Source organism: Typha latifolia, chromosome 2 (assembly GCF_019914945.1).
Source record: "Typha latifolia isolate L0001 chromosome 2, TyphaL0001v2, whole genome shotgun sequence".
Classification (NCBI taxonomy): Eukaryota; Viridiplantae; Streptophyta; class Magnoliopsida; order Poales; family Typhaceae; genus Typha; species Typha latifolia.
Window position 1 is genome coordinate 3,675,522 of NC_133087.1, and position 17,610 is coordinate 3,693,131.

At 37.9% G+C, this 17,610-nt stretch overlaps 2 protein-coding genes across 2 annotated transcripts; one reads left to right on the top strand and one right to left on the bottom strand.

Annotated features, from left to right (window-relative positions):
* Positions 1 to 1,067: 1,067 nt before the first annotated feature.
* On the top strand, positions 1,068 to 6,703 carry LOC140782868 (protein CLP1 homolog). Its single transcript, XM_073129703.1, has 11 exons — positions 1,068 to 1,391; positions 2,132 to 2,350; positions 2,426 to 2,494; positions 2,594 to 2,689; positions 3,611 to 3,852; positions 4,021 to 4,159; positions 4,255 to 4,311; positions 4,561 to 4,695; positions 5,411 to 5,646; positions 6,310 to 6,354; positions 6,426 to 6,703. Exons 2-11 carry the CDS (start codon positions 2,159 to 2,161, stop codon positions 6,511 to 6,513), a joined length of 1,299 nt encoding a protein of 432 aa, XP_072985804.1. The 5' UTR covers positions 1,068 to 1,391; positions 2,132 to 2,158; the 3' UTR covers positions 6,514 to 6,703.
* Positions 6,704 to 9,405: 2,702 nt separating this feature from the next.
* LOC140783003 (DEAD-box ATP-dependent RNA helicase 45) lies at positions 9,406 to 17,090 on the bottom strand. The gene is made up of 3 exons (XM_073129944.1): positions 11,457 to 17,090; positions 11,325 to 11,383; positions 9,406 to 10,148 (listed from the first exon to the last, which is right to left on the bottom strand). The coding sequence occupies exon 1, from the start codon at positions 16,987 to 16,989 to the stop codon at positions 13,606 to 13,608; it is 3,384 nt and encodes a 1,127-aa protein (XP_072986045.1). The 5' UTR covers positions 16,990 to 17,090; the 3' UTR covers positions 9,406 to 10,148; positions 11,325 to 11,383; positions 11,457 to 13,605.
* Positions 17,091 to 17,610: the final 520 nt, after the last annotated feature.

Here is a 17,610-nt window from a genome sequence, read left to right on the forward strand (position 1 = left end):
TTCCTGCGATCAAGGGTGCAGATGATCTGCTGCTCATTGGTTCTCCAAGTCCAAGAAGCCTTCTTCTCTGATAACTTGCAAGCTTTTCAACCATAGAATGACAAACAACAACAAAAAAAACCAATTATAAGTCAACGCCGTCATAATCTCATTTCTAAAATAAACCAAATCAGGTCAAATTCACCTCGTCCTTTACATACTCGACCTTGCTAACTCCATCCAATTCGAGGATCCCTCCATGCCGAGTTAAAGTATGAGACAGAATGAACCGATACGAAGAGAAGATTGGAGTCAAACCACGATCTTGCTAGGGAGGGAGCTCGGTGTTGAAGAACTCGGCGGTGCCGAAGAGGAGAGTCTGGGCCGACCTCCACCCTTAGCTCACTCTCTTTGTCGAGCTTGAATTGGCGGGATTGGGCTGGAGCAGGGAATGCAATGGTTGTTGCTTATTGAGCTTCAAAACTCTTTTTTTTTTTTTTAAATTTATTTTTTGCATAGATACATTGTTGGATTAATTAAATGTTAAAATTTGAATAATTTGGATATGAGAAAGATGAAACTAACCTTATTCTAGACTTTTATAATTTTTCTTAGATAAGAATATTTTTGTCTTTTCTATTAAATTATTGATTCTCGGGTGGTACTAGTATCTATATAAATAATATATGTTTTGAGAAGTATATATCTATATTTTCGAAAGGTATATATGAAAAAATATTTAAAAACTTTAGATTTTTATTTATTTTTTATTATTAAGCATTTTTACATTAACTTATTTTGAATTTGTATTACTTTTTAGGTTTAAATCTGATTATTTTGAATTTAACGTGATTAATTTTGATAATATTATTTGTATATACTTTTGGTATTGATTCTGATTATTTTGAATTGAACGTGTTTAATTTTGATAATTAATATAATATAATTGAAGTTTAAAATAGTAATTAGTATTTTTTTTAATTAAGGATAATAATGTTATTTTGTTTAGTTATTCCATATATAGTATGTTATAAACTAAGACAAATATGTTATCTCTTTATAATCCCCCCTTATCCAATTCTATAATCAAACACATCCATAAATATTTTTTGAAACTTTCAGGCAGGGGTGTCGCTCGAGCTCGGTTCAACTCGATAGGCTCGGCTATGTTTATATAGCCTGATTCACAAACCCACCCAAGGCCAAACCCAATCCCTTTCATCTCAAGCGGCCGGCTCGCCTCCTCCTCCTCCTCCTCCTCCTCCTCCAATCAGCCTTTCCGTCGGCCTCCTCCGTCGTCTCCGTCGGAAAGCTGCCTCCTCCTCCTCCTCCCCCGTCGGCAAGTAGCCGCCTCCTCCTCCGTCGAATCCCTAAGTACTTCATCGGCAAGCCTCGTCCTCCGTCGAAAAGAGGTATTTTGAGAATTAATTACTATAATTATTTGCATCGTTATGTTTGGTAAATTCATGTGAGAGAGAAGCACTGTAGGTAGCAAATCATTTTTTTACATCTTAATGTGCTCACTGATTTGCCAATTTTTTTGTAGCTAAGCATTTGCTCTGATTGGAGATTTGGTGGAATATTTGTTGTTGATTAGCAGAAGACGTGATAATTTAGTTTGGTTGTGAAAGGCAGCTAGTGATTCAATGTCTCAAATTTTACTTTCATTAGATATTACTAAAATATCTTATTTTATGTGCTAGTGAACACATAAAATTTATGTTCTATAGCAAAGCCATCTGGCACAGTTATCTTATTTTACTTTTTGAGATGTTTCTAAAATAGCTAAGCTTTTCATTAGGAGCTTATGAGTTAATGACTATATTTTACTTGCTTGGTAAACATATGTGTGCTGAAAAATTGCACACACTTGTGTTCCTTTATTGTTGGATGTTTAAAATGACAATTTACTAATTTTGGATTTTCTGTCCATCTAGGATAACTCAGTCCTCTAATTTTTGGAGAACCGCTCTTTAGAATCAACTAATTAGAAATATATTTGGCTGACAGGTTGTGAATTTTGGCATAACTAAATTGCAAAGTGGTGGATTTGATGAGCATAGATTTTGTTCAAAGATTAGAAGTGACTATGTTATTCCTTCCTCTTTATTTTTCTTATCATTTTACCCACACCCAAAACCTTTTGTGCTAGGGTTTTGGAGCTCGACAAGCAACGACCATGGCGTCCGGCCAAGCCCCTACTCTAGCCCAATCCCGCCAATTCAAGCTCGACAAGGAGAGCGAGTTGAGGGTGGAGGTCGGCCCTGACTCTCCTCTCCGCGCCCGCCTCCTCTCTGGCACCGCCGAATTATTCGGCACCGAGCTGCCGCCCCAGAACTGGCTCCCGATCCCTCCTCGTAGCAAGATCGCGGTTTGACTCCATTCTTCTCATCTTATTGGTCCATTCCTCCAATTCTTAACTCAAATTAGAAAACCTATGTCTCAGATTTTTACTTGGCATGGCGCGACCATCGAATTGGATGGAATTAGCGAGGTTGAATATGTAGCAGATGAGGTGAATTTTACCTAATTTGGTTTATTTTTGTATATGATTATGGCGGTATTGATTTGTAATTGGTTTTTGTTGTTGTTTTCCATTATATGGCTAGTTTAGACGCCCATGGTGAGCTATGTAAATGTGCATGCCATACTCGATGGACGAAGAGCTCGCGCTAAGGCATTGCAAGGCAGTGATTTGGATACTTCGCAGGTAGTATTCCTGCTCCAACTATAGTGGCTGCAGGATTTCTTCAGTTATGACCATTCTATAAAGTTGGCAAATACTGCCATTATTCATGTGCTATGAACCACGGACACTTCAAATAGCATGCCGTGATTCGTCAGACACTCATTGGACACGTGTCGGATACTTCTACGACATATCCCATATTTAAAAAATTATAGAATAAATTCGGACACTCCTTAGACACTTTTAGACACCCTTGAGAAATTTTTTGGACATAAGATTTATCATATACTATAAAAGTTGATAGCATAAATTATCAATTTTAGGAAATTCCTACATATGCTATAGAAATATAATGCAACAATCACAAGTTAGTACATACAAGAAAATTAATATTAATGCAAATTATTATAAAATCACATATTCGCCTATGCCATCCACTGTAGTTAAGTAATGGTAGTTAGTTATTTATTCTCAGGTAGTTAGATATTTATTCTTATAATATAGAATTGTATTATGATGTATTAGCATTATCATTTTTGGCTTTGTAGTATTGTATACGTTTTGTTTTTCTCTCATGAATAATTTATGCATGCTTATGTTTTTATACTATAAGTTTAGAAAAATATTTCTTTAAACGTATCAATAATATATATAATGCTTTTATTTATTTATTTTGCCGTGTCCTAAACGTATCGTGTCCTGTTTTTTTAAGATTTGTCGTATCCCCGTGTCCGTATCGTGTCGTATCCGTGTCCCGTATCCATGTATGTGCTTCTTAGTTCATGTGGTTAGTTAGTATATTTCACCTATCTTGATAACATTATAAATGTGATACATAATGAACACAATGATTTAAGAGGAAGGGATGATTATATGCTTTCGATAAAAGATAAGCAACCTAAATGTGCTATTAGTTCAAGCACTGACACCGTTAGTGTTCAGGGTCCTCGAGTGATCGTTGTTGGACCCACAGATTCCGGAAAAAGTACCTTGTGCAGAATGCTTCTCAGTTGGGCCTGCAAGCAGAGCTGGAAACCTACATTTGTAGATTTGGATATTGGTCAAGGGTCTATCACTTTACCTGGATGTATTGCTGCTACTCCTGTTGAGATGCCTATAGATGCAGTGGAAGGAATCCCCTTGGAGATGCCCCTTGTATACTTTTTCGGGCACACAACACCCAGGTGACTATTTTATTGTATTATGCTAATACACAGTGTTGGATTTTCTTTCGTATTGTTGCTAGACTACAGAAAAGAAAGAGTAACAGAATACTCATGTGTGCATGTCTTTTGTTTTTTTTTTCCTCAGAAACCTAGTATTTTAATATATTAATTGTGTTCGCTTGGCAGTTCTCATGGAGAACTCTACAAGGTTCTCACAAAGGAGCTTGCCCAAACACTAGAGAGACAGTTTTCTGGCAATGCTGAATCTAGAGCTGCAGGCATGGTGATCAACACCATGGGATGGGTAGAAGGCCTTGGTTATGAGGTACTACTGTTATTAGTGCATAGTTCTATACACAAAGTTGGACTGTTAATATATGAGCAGGTTAATTATTTGTTACCATCTTTGTTGGTGTGCAGTTGCTTCTTCATGCAATTGATACTTTCAAAGCTAATGTGGTTCTGGTCTTAGGGCAGGTGGGTTCCTTTTATAAACTCTATTTTATCTGTAACAGATATAAAATCCAAATATACATAAACTCCTGCATTAGATTTAACTACATATGGAGCATGCTTCATCATATGGATTAACAACATAAATATGTAGTATCTGCTTCAATATTTTCTATCTTGAAATGTCATTGATGGGCAAACATTAGATCTACATTTGGTTGGGAACTTTCTTAAGAAGCCTTTAGTCCATGGCTTTTAGTGTGTCTTGTGCAGGAGAAACTTTGCAGCGTGTTGAAAGATGTACTGAAGAGCAAATCTAATGTGGATGTGGTGAAACTTCATAAATCAGGAGGTGTTGTACTGAGAAATCAGAAGGTCCGCCAGAAATCCAGAAGTTGTAAAATCAAGGTAAGCAATAAATTTGGGCCTAAGCTCAAACATATGGAACAGTTTTCCTCATTCCTCTTGTATACATAAGTTTAAATAATTTTGTTTATTTAGTTGATGATTTAATTGGGGCGAGCTTCAAAATACTATATATTACCTAACTAATGAAAAAAAAGTGATGTTTAATAATTCTGCAGTAAGCTAGTACAATATGCATGGGTGCTATTATATCTGCTCTAGTCGATGAAGAATTGATGTCAAATTAAGAGCTTTTTTTTTATCCGGACATATTGCATGAGTTAGATATAATTACGGCCAACTGCTCTGACCTTTTCCTTACGAACTCTATAAAGTGAGATTTTGTGTATCTGAAAAAAATATTCAACCTTTTTTCAGACTGTAGGGAATCACTCCATTATACATGAAGCAAGCATACATTAATGTCATAAAATACATAAATTTTCAGTTCCTTTTGTTCTTGATAGCTAAATAAGTTTCAGAAGCTTCTTTTTAAGAAAGTATGATGAGAATATCTCCAGAATTTTTTTTAACTTATTGCAGTTGCTAAGGTCTGCTTTTCTGGATTTATCATAGCTGAATGAGATCAGTATGTTGTAATTTAGTTCTGTAAATCTTCTCTATGAGCTTAATAATATTTCACCGCCCTACATGACTTCCTTTCCTTTTAAATATTGCAGACTATGTCATACTTGAAATTTAAATTGTATTTTTACAGGAATACTTTTATGGCCTTGCAAACGACCTGTCTCCACATTCAAATATTATCAATTTTAGTGATGTTGCAATTTACCGAATTGGTGGGGGTCCACAAGCTCCTCGTTCAGCACTCCCAATTGGTGCGGATCCTGTAGCAGACCCTACTCGGGTAGTGGCAGTTAACATAAATCGTGACTTGCTCCATCAGGTTCTAGCTGTTTCTTATGCAAAGGAATCTGATCAAATTATTTCCAGGTAAATGTCAGAGGGCTCATTTTAGCAATTATCTGTCACTTGATTTTCCTGCTTGTATTACATAAGTGGGGTGCAAAAATATGAACTCATTTATAGTTGCGTGACAAAACATCCACGAGAGTTGCCATAGCTAAATATGTTCTGCATGAAAGAAGTCACAGATTTTGGGACATACATATTCTGTATGAAAGAAGTCAGATTTTGGGACATAAATAATGCCAAATTTGATGATATCTTTTCTCCCTTAATTGGCTGGAGTTGGTGGTGTGAGACATTTGTTGGCCTGTACACTTGCTTCTTTTTCTTGCTAAACAGTAGAGTTAAAGGGTCATAAAGAACTGAAACAACTTTCTGTGAAGTTATTTTTGCTCTGATGTCAATTTAGTGGAATAGTACGAGTATGAACCTTTTCAATTCTCCTACTGGTTCTTAGCTGTGCTGATCAGTAATGCTTATATTTAAAGGTAAACCATAAGTAAGTTTAGGCAAGCTCCCATTATGCTCAAAGAGCTGCATGGCAAATGCAAATGCTAGCTATACAGCCGTCATCTTTCTGACTGATGGGAAAACTCTTTAAAAATAATTTGTATTCTGTATACTTATGATTCGTGCTTTATTATCCCCAAATATTTTTTCCTAACAATTCCTTTAAATTCAACGCAGCAATGTGGCAGGGTTTATCTATGTCACAGATATAGACATCCAGAGGTATTGATAAAGTTAATCCTTTGCTGCTGATATAGTCTTTCATCTTTATTTACCAATACTGTTGCTGACAGGAAGAAGATCACATACCTTGCACCATGTGCCGGTGAACTGCCGAGCAAACTTCTGATCATGGGATCTTTGACGTGGTTAGAAAGCTGATATAATTTTCCAACATTTGGCGTCAGATTCAAAGCTTAGGAATATATTAGTCCCTGGATGATCTACCCACTGTTCCTATTAAACAGATGTGAAGATGTTGTGTACAGTAAATGTGGCATTGTTATGTGCAAGTTATTTTGTAAAACAGCTCAAGTTATCATGATATTTTTGTTCACCTTCTTTTTTGAAAGATCAAGAGAGCTCTTACAGTGTTCAACGTTGGAATTATATATGCAAGTGAAAAATCTGCTAAAAGTTGTCGTTTCTTTCCGGTTTCCACTACCCATATTTCTTGTTAATTTTAACACAATCTTGGCAGGTCAAAGATTCTGATTGCATCATCGCCGCCACCCCATGCTGACCCCATGCTGACACGCCATTATACTCTGTTTGGACTTCTAGACAGGCATCGACACGAAAGATCAGATGAGCCGGTCGAAGTACACGTTCACATGAGAACAATCAATCAACGAAGGCGAATATTATAACTTTTTATAACCTTTTCATGAGTGTGTTAATTGAATTGATGCTCCTCTCAGTGGTTCTGGAGTAGATTCCTCTGACCCCTTGTTGGTTGCCTGCATGCTTGAATCATTGACCACCGCCCAATTAAAAGATGAAATGAGATCTATTATGACCAAGTTCTCACTAGACAACAAAGACTTCGAAGTCAGCTAAGAGCATCTCAAAAGGAGGGGCTCCAAATATAAGAGCTTAACAGCCTATTTATTATTTAATTAATTAGTATATATATTATTTTAAATTATTTAATAAGTTTTTTTAATGTTATTATTTTTAATAATAAAAAATATATTGTTAGAAAACTCTAATCAACATCTTATAAAAGACTGATATTCATTGGTTTCAAAAATAATTTTAAATTACTAATTTTTTAATTAAACATACCTAAACTATGTTACACAAAATAAAAATAAAAAATAACTTAAATAATTTAATATTAAACTCATTTTAAAGATCTTGATAAGATATTTCCAACAGTAATATTTTTGTTAAAAATTAGTTAGTATAATTAAATTATATTTAGTGTAATTAACTAAATTATTTTATTTTTGTTAAAAATTAATTAGTATAATTAAATTATAATCAATTTAATTAACTAAATTATTTAATAAATAATACAGACAAAATTTTAAATTTTAAATTAAGCTTTTATAGGACAAAATTAACTTCTTCTTTTTTTTAAGTTGAATAGTATTAGAGCCGGGCTCTGAGCTTCACTATGGCTGGCTTCAAATTTAGTATTTTAGAGCACAAGTCTAACTTAAACCTCCTATTACGTGATATATGTATGCATTCCTTTCTACGTTCTTATAAGTTCAATAATATTACAAGACAAGGTGCAAATATGGGACAAGGAGCCTTTTTTTCTTTTCTTTTTTTACAATTCTTGGCCGTAAATGCAAAAGCTGTTCTTCTAAAATGAACAACAAACTGCAGCTGCACTAAATGTGAATGTGCTATTAATTCAATCACTTGATTCTATATATCCTGAAGCGCTAACCTCTTGGGTTTATGGTCGATCAAAAAGAGTAAAATAGAAAAGCTTGCTTAAACAAAATCATTTTACAACTATGCATTCAAATTTAAAATATAATAGCAATTAATTAAGTTTAAGAGTTAAAAGTCCAAATGCCGTTCTCATTTCAAAAGCAAAAGATTGACATTCTTACGCACTGTGCGGTTGGTTTTAAGTGCATCTCTCTTGGCAAAGTTTTTAAACAAGACTCCAGATACATTAGCCAATATGAGATGTGAGTCAGCCGGGTCTCATTGCTTTTGCTTTCATTATGACTCGTCTAAAATTGTTGTTGTAAATTATGGAATCGTTCTTTTAAGGCCACTCCTATCTTTTCTTAAGCAAAATGCAGTAAGAATTTCATGAGATGAGAATTTATTACCAATTAAGCTGAGTGGCATCAGCAGCAGCGGCCACAAACGCCTAAAGATAACTTTTTTTTTCTGGCAATGGTAACCTCCCATTGCTCTCTGATATGTGTAACTTGAATAAAGATAGTTCTAGATAAGCTTAAATTTCTTTTGCCTTGGCGGCTAAGCCATTGAGGTCGGCAACTAATTTGTGTGTATATATATATATATATATATATAGCTGCGTTAGCAGAGGCAGTGGCTGTGGAGCTGAACTGTGGTAGTTACGTCAACTATACCTTCGTTTTGTCCGCTCTATAGATTTGGTCAAAAGGAAGAATAGGAGGGTGGTCGAAAGTTTGACTTTTGGAACTGCACTATTTCTTTAGAGTTTAATTACTAAAATATTAGTAAAATTAATTTATTTTCAATAAAAGTATATGGTTGAAATATCAGAATTAAAAATTAAAATTTGAAACAAACTCTAAAGTGATTTAAATAAACTCATTTTGAAGATCGAAAATATTTCCAAATGATAATATTATTATTAAAAATCAATAAGTTATATATTATATTTTAAATTATTAGTGTAAAAATAATATATTGAAGATGCTCTTGACTATCACCTAGCTTGCCATGCCAAAGCATCGACATATAACATTTGTTTTAGTTTTAGGTTCAATTCCTTGAGGGTGAAGCAAGAGGGAGGTAGATCATTTCTAACTCCACAGAGAAAGGACATGATCATTGATCTTTTGAGCACGATTAATTCTTGAATCCAACCTCTAATTCTTTACTTATTATTTCCTGAATATTGAGCCTTTATTATAGAAAAAAAAAAACAGAGACCTTTTAGTGTAGCTAATTAATTTGATTGTTCCAATATCATTAGAAATTTGTTTTATCTCAAAATTGATGTCCCAATTAGCGGTCATTTTTTTTTATTGTGGCTCTGACTAAGGACGATGAGGTCACCTTTTTTTGGTCATCACCGTGACACAATCATAGACGTAAGCAAGAATTATTATTATTATCATTTTTTTAAATGAGACATACTATTTATATTCCACTAAGATCGAAAAGAACGAGAACAAAATCCTCCTTTTTATGCCAAAGTGGTCATTAAGCAATCATGGCTATCGGCTTCTCCTGCTTGTCATACTTGTTCGTTTCTAACTCATCTCTCAAACGCCTCCTGAGCTTCAGCAAATTCACCAATGAATCCTCCCCACCATCAGAACCCCAAGAACAATTGGAGCCAAGTCAAGAAATCAAGCTCTCAGTAATCACCAACACCGGCAACACGATAGAGTTGGAATCAGGCTCATCTCCAACCCATGCCGAGACCCGGCAAGCCGAATCGAAGCATCTCGCGAAGCTACTGACCCCTGTGGCCCTCGCCGTCGCAGCCACGGACATGGTGCTCTACGTCAACATCCCGAAGACCGTCGACGGCGAGCACCGGATCATCTACAACGCTCACATAGCCACCATTTGGCTAAGCTTCTTCACCAGCATAGGCATATGTACGTACCCAATCATCTATACTAGTGGTGTAATTCTGATTCGGATCCAGAAGAGAGTGATGCTTCTGGCGGTTGGCTTCACACTGGTGTCATTTCTGCTGCGTTCCTTCATGGTGTTATCCACCTCTTCTTTGGAGTATGTTTTCTTGTTCTTCTCAGTGGGAGCTGGACTGACGGTGGTCTGTCTCTGTGTGGCTCGGAAGGAAGAGGATTACAACCAAACTGCACCAGACCCAGAGAACAGTGCATGAGGATCCGAGTCTAGTTCAGTTGCATAAATATGTCTACTGGTGTTTCATTCATCTTTTGTCTAGTTATGTTCAATTTAGGTTTTGCTTCTTTTTTTTTGTCTACATTCTGTAGTCCTAAAACACATGAAAGGAATCACTGAATAAAGGCAAGAATTTATTAATTTCTGACCTATTTATGAGTATGATATTGAGTTTCACATGTCACTGGCCCAGGGAACCAGGTAGGTCACTGGCTCGAATCAATTAGAAAAATATATTTTCCTTTTAAATAAGAATTTCAAGTATTAAGGCTCAGTAAAAGAGAAAATGACTTGCTATGACCAAGTACACTGGATTTGTCCTTTCACCAGAACAAGACTTTGAAGTCAGCTAAGCGACGCTTAGCTTAGTCATCCTAACGACCTCTATGTTTATATATAGAGAGCTTTGAAAGTTCTTTATAAGTTGAAGATAAAAGTAATGGGAGAAGACAAAAGTACCACTACTTGATAGGCATATACAGTATCCAAGCAGTAAACAAGGTGGCACTATAGCTCTCATTAAATCTACTGTTACCCACTATAGCTTCAGCTTTCGTTCAGGACCAAGAAGGAAGAACGGAAAAGGTGCAAAACTTGAGACAAGTAAGTTCTATGATTTTGCCAGGAATGCCAAAGCTCTTCTTCTAAAGTGAAGTACAAACTGCAGCTCTATTGATGAGTGATTGCTGACAACAGTCGAAAATCCTACCTAGAATGATTTAAGACTTTCTTTTATTTTCCTCTTTGTATGCTTTAAACCAGTAGACCAGATGACAAATTCAGAAATGTAAAAATTCATGGTGTGGAAAGAGCATCCTCACCTTCTCAGCTCTGGGTGACAATTGAGAACATATAGCAGTTTCAGAACAGAAAAGAGCACAATTGATGATCACAAACTGGAATAAAAAAGACTCAGATGTGAAAGAAAATTCAGGATTTTAGACCGTTATCTCTCTATGGCTATTTATATTTCAACCGATGACCTAGTAGACATCAGATCAGCAGAGCTCATATCATCCTGAAAAGATGCTTCTCACATTACTACCTCGACTTACTGAGTAGAAGGAACTTAGTATAAGAGCAAAAAGTGAAAAAAGCATGAGAAAAAGGCCAAATATAAGAAAAACCTTCAATATCTGTGGTGAATTGTGAGAAGCAGTCAGAAACTGCTGGCATTCCCCATGACCTACAAAGCCAATATAATTATATCAGGAAAACATAAAATGAGGGGAGAGAGATCTAAAAGAACCGAGTCCCACCATATATGAGCCCTCATAGAACACCAGCCCTTGAGCTTCCTGAGATCTGTGCAATTGTAGGACCACCTCAACATAGGCAAGCAGGACCACAAGCCATTGTCCCATGCCAAAAGAAGAATAAATACAAGATCAATGGTGGAAGACTTGATCAAAATCACCATTCTTCAAGGTTACAATCCAGAACAAATCAAGATATCATAAAAGCAGAAAAAGACCATACTGATACTAAAAGTATATTACAGTTTGAAGAGCTTACTAAAGTCCAACAGCCAACTAAAATTTCAAAAACCGTTCAGATGCCCCAATGTTCCAGTATTTCCATCTTAGCATCACAAAATGTGGAACTGTATAACTAACCAAATGCAGCACACTTCAAGGTGACATGATTCCAAAGCTTAACAGTGATGTCAAAAGGAGCCGATCCTTAAAGAATTAGCTTCCTAGAGTCGTGGCAAAAAAGAAAAAAGAAATTTCATCACTCACTCACTTTGGAAGACAGAACTCTCAAAACTTTAAGCCACCCTCTTTCTTTTCTTTGCTACTGCTCCTTCTGTCAGAACTGACGGCAAATCTGATACATTCAGATACTAAACCTGCAGCTAGCATCAAACATCAACCCTCATATTCAACCCACATCTGAGCTACTCGATGAATTTTCACCTATCCAAGAATTCTGTTTACCTAATGATTCTTCTTTACAACAAAATCATAGAGAACTTCACTCAATTAGCTGGTTTACAGATCCGGTTCAGCAAATTGTAGTCCACTGACTCAGAACAGTACCCTGCATATATGCTTATCTAGGTGGCTCATGTATAACTAAACATAAACTATTTCAAATCCATTCCTCTTCCAAATTTCACTTAGTTGTGTACAGTTGTTTCTGGTACCATGTACTAACAAGAAGTTATCAGCCCTGCATTTCTACCAAGCATTTGTCAGCAAGAACAACAAAATTTCACGCAAGGCGGTTACCAATAACTGCCTAAGTGTTTCTTAATCAGAATACCTCATAAATGACTATTTATGCCACTCCGTACTATTTATCATCCCAACAACAGATTCCAACCAAAAATGGCAAAACCGCTCAAGAAAGAGAATTTCAGATTGTGCCAACTAATCTTGTAAGTTCAGATTTCAATGCATAATTAGTAAGTAGGGTCAACCAACCCTGCTAAATGATCAAGTCAAAAAACAGCAATAAACAACAAAATTTGTCATCGCAACTCCCAACTATTTGGATTCGTTAGTAGTATCCTTCATTTTCCATCATTTGACTGAGCTTGACTCTATTTTGTGCAAGGAGCTCTACTAAATTAAGGCGATATTATATCTTTTTCTAACTACTTCTGCTTGTAATTTTTTTTTTTCCTATCAAAGCGTATATTACTTGCTAAGTTAACCTCCTTACTAGTGTTGCTACATGAACTAAGTTGCATGTGTCTAAACCACCTCATTTAGTTCCCACATAAATGATTTCCCACTAGTGTTATCTATAACTTTCAATAGTCAAATGATACACTAGAGGTATCCATCTTTTCATTGAACAATCAATTATACTCCATCACATAAGGGCAAAATTAAGAAAAACAAAGTTGGTTCACAAACATAGTATCAAGCTATCAGCCTGCTACTTCGAAGACAAATTTCCCAAGTGAACTGAACCAGAAATTTTTCTTTTCCTGCCTAGAAAAGATAAGGATAGATGAAACAAGGAGTTAACATGAAGAACAATCTGCATAGCTTGCTAAACTATGCAAGCTTAACGCCCTGTGTCACGCATCTACAGTTATCAAATAAATCAAAATAATTAGCTAGACTTTGGAATACAAAAAGTAAATTGCAGATTCAAGAATACCTACAAATCCACTGAATTGGGTTCACCGAATCACGAGCAATCAAAGCCCAATGAGTCAAGATCACATACTCATAAAGAAAACAAAAAATTTACAAGGAGTGATAAAATTATCTCAGTAGATCCAAGTACCTTCAAGATGTTCAAAACAATACAAAAAATAATAAACAGGCACCATATACACATCGGATGGAAATGCCAGCAAATTTTTCAGCCAAGATCTATTTCCAGCAGAATTTCTCAGAGTTTTTACAACAATTTATAATCTCATATTGTAAGGAATGGCCATGACTCCTAAAGAACAGAGTACTTGCCTGGTTGTGCAGAACCTGGAAGATTCAATGCCTGATTTGTATAATCCTCAAGCACCCGTTTCACTTCAGCTTTAGCTTTCTTGACAGAAGACTCAGTGGGGCCCTCTATAAACAGGTACAGTTTGCGTTCTCCAGGACCAGGAGTCTTACCTGGAGGATAATACTGGCCTCTTGTAGTAATAGCAGCTCCAGTCCAGTCAGAGATTGGACCCAAAGTCTCTTTGTGTGTGATTTTCCAACGAGCATTCTGTGGGAAATCATTGATCTCCAGTTCTGCTTCATAGTGTTCGGGCATCGCATCAGCCTGTATCTTTGCCAAATTGTGCTGTAAATTCATGGCAGCAGCTAAAGCAGCTGCCCTGGCAGCAGCCTCACTTGGTATAGCTGCAGAAGCAGTTGGTAAACCAGCTAAACCAGGAAGTGTCCCAGCAGGTAGTCCACCAGTAGAAAGCAACTGAGCTGCTGTAACTGTAAGAGGTGCAGAGGTCATAGCAACCTTTGAAGCAGCAGCTATTGCAGCAGCTTGGACAGCAAGAGCAGTAGCTTGTGGCAGATCACCTCCAGCCTTTCTAACCACCTCATCATCAGAGTCGGAATCTGATTTATCTTCCTCAAACCCAAACTCTCTCGCCTGAGCTTTCTTTGCAGCTTTCCTCGCTTCATCTTCCTCTTCGTTGAATTTGAAACCACTTCCACCATAGCCAGTCCCATGGGCATGTTCTGTTCCCTGGTTGACTTTCGCCATGAAGCCATCAGCTAGGGCTTTTAGATCTGCAGGAACAACTTGTTCAGAAAGTTCCAGGGCTTTCACTAGATCTGGTGCATACCGTGCATCTTCCTCAGAGATGAATGTTACAGCAAAACCCTTCCGTCCTGCTCGACCAGTTCTGCCAACACGGTGAACATAGTCTTCATAATGGTTTGGGGCATCAAAGTTCACGACCAGCTCAAGCTCCTTCACATCTAAACCTCTGGCAGCAACACTAGTAGCTATCATCAGGTTGCAAACATTACTCTTAAAATCAGAAATAGTTGACTCTCTGTCAGTCTGATCTTTTGCACCATGAAGTGAAAGACAGGGATAACCATGTTTAATCAACTCCCTAAACAAAGAGTCACATTTATCTTGTGAATGAACAAAAACAAGGATCTTACCCTTTTCATACCACTCCCCCAACAATTCTAGTAACCTTAAGAACCTCTCATTTTCAGGTCTGACCTCAATCAATTGAGCGATATCCTTGTTTACGACACTCCTTCCACCAACTTGGATTTCAACAGGCTTGCTTAAGACCTTCCTTGCAAGTATCTCAACCTGGCGAGGAAAGGTGGCTGAAAAGAGAACAGTCTGACGGTCCGGCCGGGTATTCTGAACAATCCTGGTGATCTGAGGTTCAAAACCCATGTCAAACATTCTATCAGCCTCATCCATAACCAGATAAGTCACTCTTCTAAGATTAGTAATTTTGCCAGCACTTGTACAAAGAATATCAATCATTCTACCAGGAGTGCAAACAACAATTTCCGCGCCCCGTTTTAATTCACTGATCTGCTGAGCAACTCCAGAACCTCCATAAACTGGTACACAGTTAATGCCCAAGGCCTTGGAAAACTTCCTAACATCACTATGTATCTGTTGGACAAGCTCTCTTGTGGGAGCCATGATGAGTCCAATAGGCCCATCCCCAGGAACAACTGGTGGCTGGTCTTTAATGTGTCTCAGCATTGGCAAAACAAAAGCTAGAGTTTTACCTGAACCAGTTTTTGCAACTCCTATGCAGTCTCGGCCGCTCATGATGATAGGAAGTGCCTGAGCTTGAATAGGCATTGGCTTCTCAAAATTATGCTTCTTGATGGTATCCAAAATTTTACTTGTCAACCCAGTCTGATTCCATGTCTTGATAGGCTTTGGCACATCCTTCCCATGTAACTTCAGTTCAAGTTGCTTCCTATATGCTACAACTTCCTCAGTTGTCATCCTAGATATCTCCTTCACTTCAATATAGAAATTTTTCCTAAATGGTGGGTAGTCAATCTTCGAATGATCTACAATTGATAACTTCTCAACCTTTGTCTTCTTCACTCTTTTCATAAAATCATCATCATCTTCATCCTCCGGTGCTGCATCATCATCTTCAAGATCCTCATAATCAGAGTCTGAATCTTCTCCTTGAATTATCCTTCCCATTGTTCTCTTTGGCCCTTTCTTCGATTGATCACCATTGCTGACAATATCTTTAGATGTCCTCTTTTCTGCACCCTTCTTATCATCAGACTTAACAGCATTATCGACACTCTGCAGTTTCTCAACTTCAGGCAATACCATCAAGTTCATGAATGCATCTAATGGGTCGATTTCCTCTTCACCATCATCGGTACCTCCAGTCCCATTCGACACAGAATCACCACCATTCACTAAATCCACCACCATAGCATCTGTATTCTCATCTTTCTTGCTATCCTCATCCACATCCATATCCTTATCTGACTTTACTGGGGCAGCCTCCTCGTCATCAGACTCACCCTCCAATGTCCAATTCTTCCCAGCTTTAGGCTCCTCCTCAGAGTTACCATCCCCCAATTTCTCCCTCTCCTGCTCCTCCTTCCTCCGCAGCTCCTGCCACTCCTGCACCCGCCGCCTCCTCTTGTCCATCTCCTCGTCCAGTTTCCGCTGCTCCTCTTCGAGATCCTCTTCTCTGGTCTTCTTCTTCTTCTCGCTGTTATCGACCTCTTCCTCATCCTTATTTCTCCTCCCATCCTCACTCCCTTCTCGGTACCTATTGCGATCACGGTCACGTTCCCTGGAGCTCTCCCTCCTCCGTCGCTTCCGCTCGTGCTCGATATCCTCGTCTCTATCCAACTCCCTTCGCTTCTCCCGCGCCCTCTCTCTTTCCCTCTCCCTTTCTCTTTCTCTCTCTTCCCTTTCTCGCTCCCGCTCTCTCTCCTCTCTCCTCCTAGCCCGCTCCCTCTCCCTTTCCCTCTCCTCCCTTTCTCTCGCCTTCTCCTTCTCCTTCTCCTTCTCCCTCTCTCTTTCTCTCTCCTCTCTCTCCCTTGCCTTCTCCTTCTCTTTTTCCCTCTCTCTTGCCTTCTCCTTCTCCTTTTCCTTCTCTCTTGCCTTCTCCTTCTCCTTCTCCTTCTCCCTATCCCGATCCCTCACCTTCTCCTTAGCTCGATCTCGCTCCTTCTCCTTATGCCGGGAATCCCGCTCCGACCGACGGGACTCGGGATTGCGATCCCTATCACGGTGCTTATCCCCGTTACGCTCCTTATCCTTGTCCTTATCCCGATCTCTATCTCGTTCTCTCCTCGAGTCTTCCTTCCGATCTGCTTCGTCTCGGTGGGGTTTATGCTTCCCGTCCTCCATTGCCTTCGCTTCGGAGTTTGGAAGCGAACCCTAGGGGGAGGAACAACTGGAAAATAGAACGCGGCTGTTAGCAATAGAAGACGGTGAGATACGTTGGATCCGATGCCGACTTAGGAACGCAGTTGGAGACGGTATATAAGCCCATGAGACCGTCTCTGATGACCCAAATCCAAAATACCAAGGCCCAACAAGAAGTCTACGTATGGTTTTCTTTTCCCTTTCTCTCTCTTTCTATATATATATATATTCTCTTTATTTTATTATTTTAATTTTTTTTTATCATTTAAGAGACGGAATACTAAATATGGATTGAACAAAGGACCTATCATCCCTAGATATAGCGGCACTAAAATCTCACTAAGTTTTTATCAATATACTAAGCCATCTAATCTAGACATTAAATCATGTGCGTCATCAAATTATTACTCCGAACTAAATTCCGCTAAAATATTGTTCCAAGCAATTACTCTGCTGAGCTACTCCTCTAAGCCGCTAAACCACAAAACCATCAAATATTTTCTCTATAATAATTTTTTGAGTTTAGAATTGTAGTTGATTCTACAATCTCCTTGGCCTTAGGAATGAGTAACTATCAACTCTATAATAGTTGTGGCTGGTACA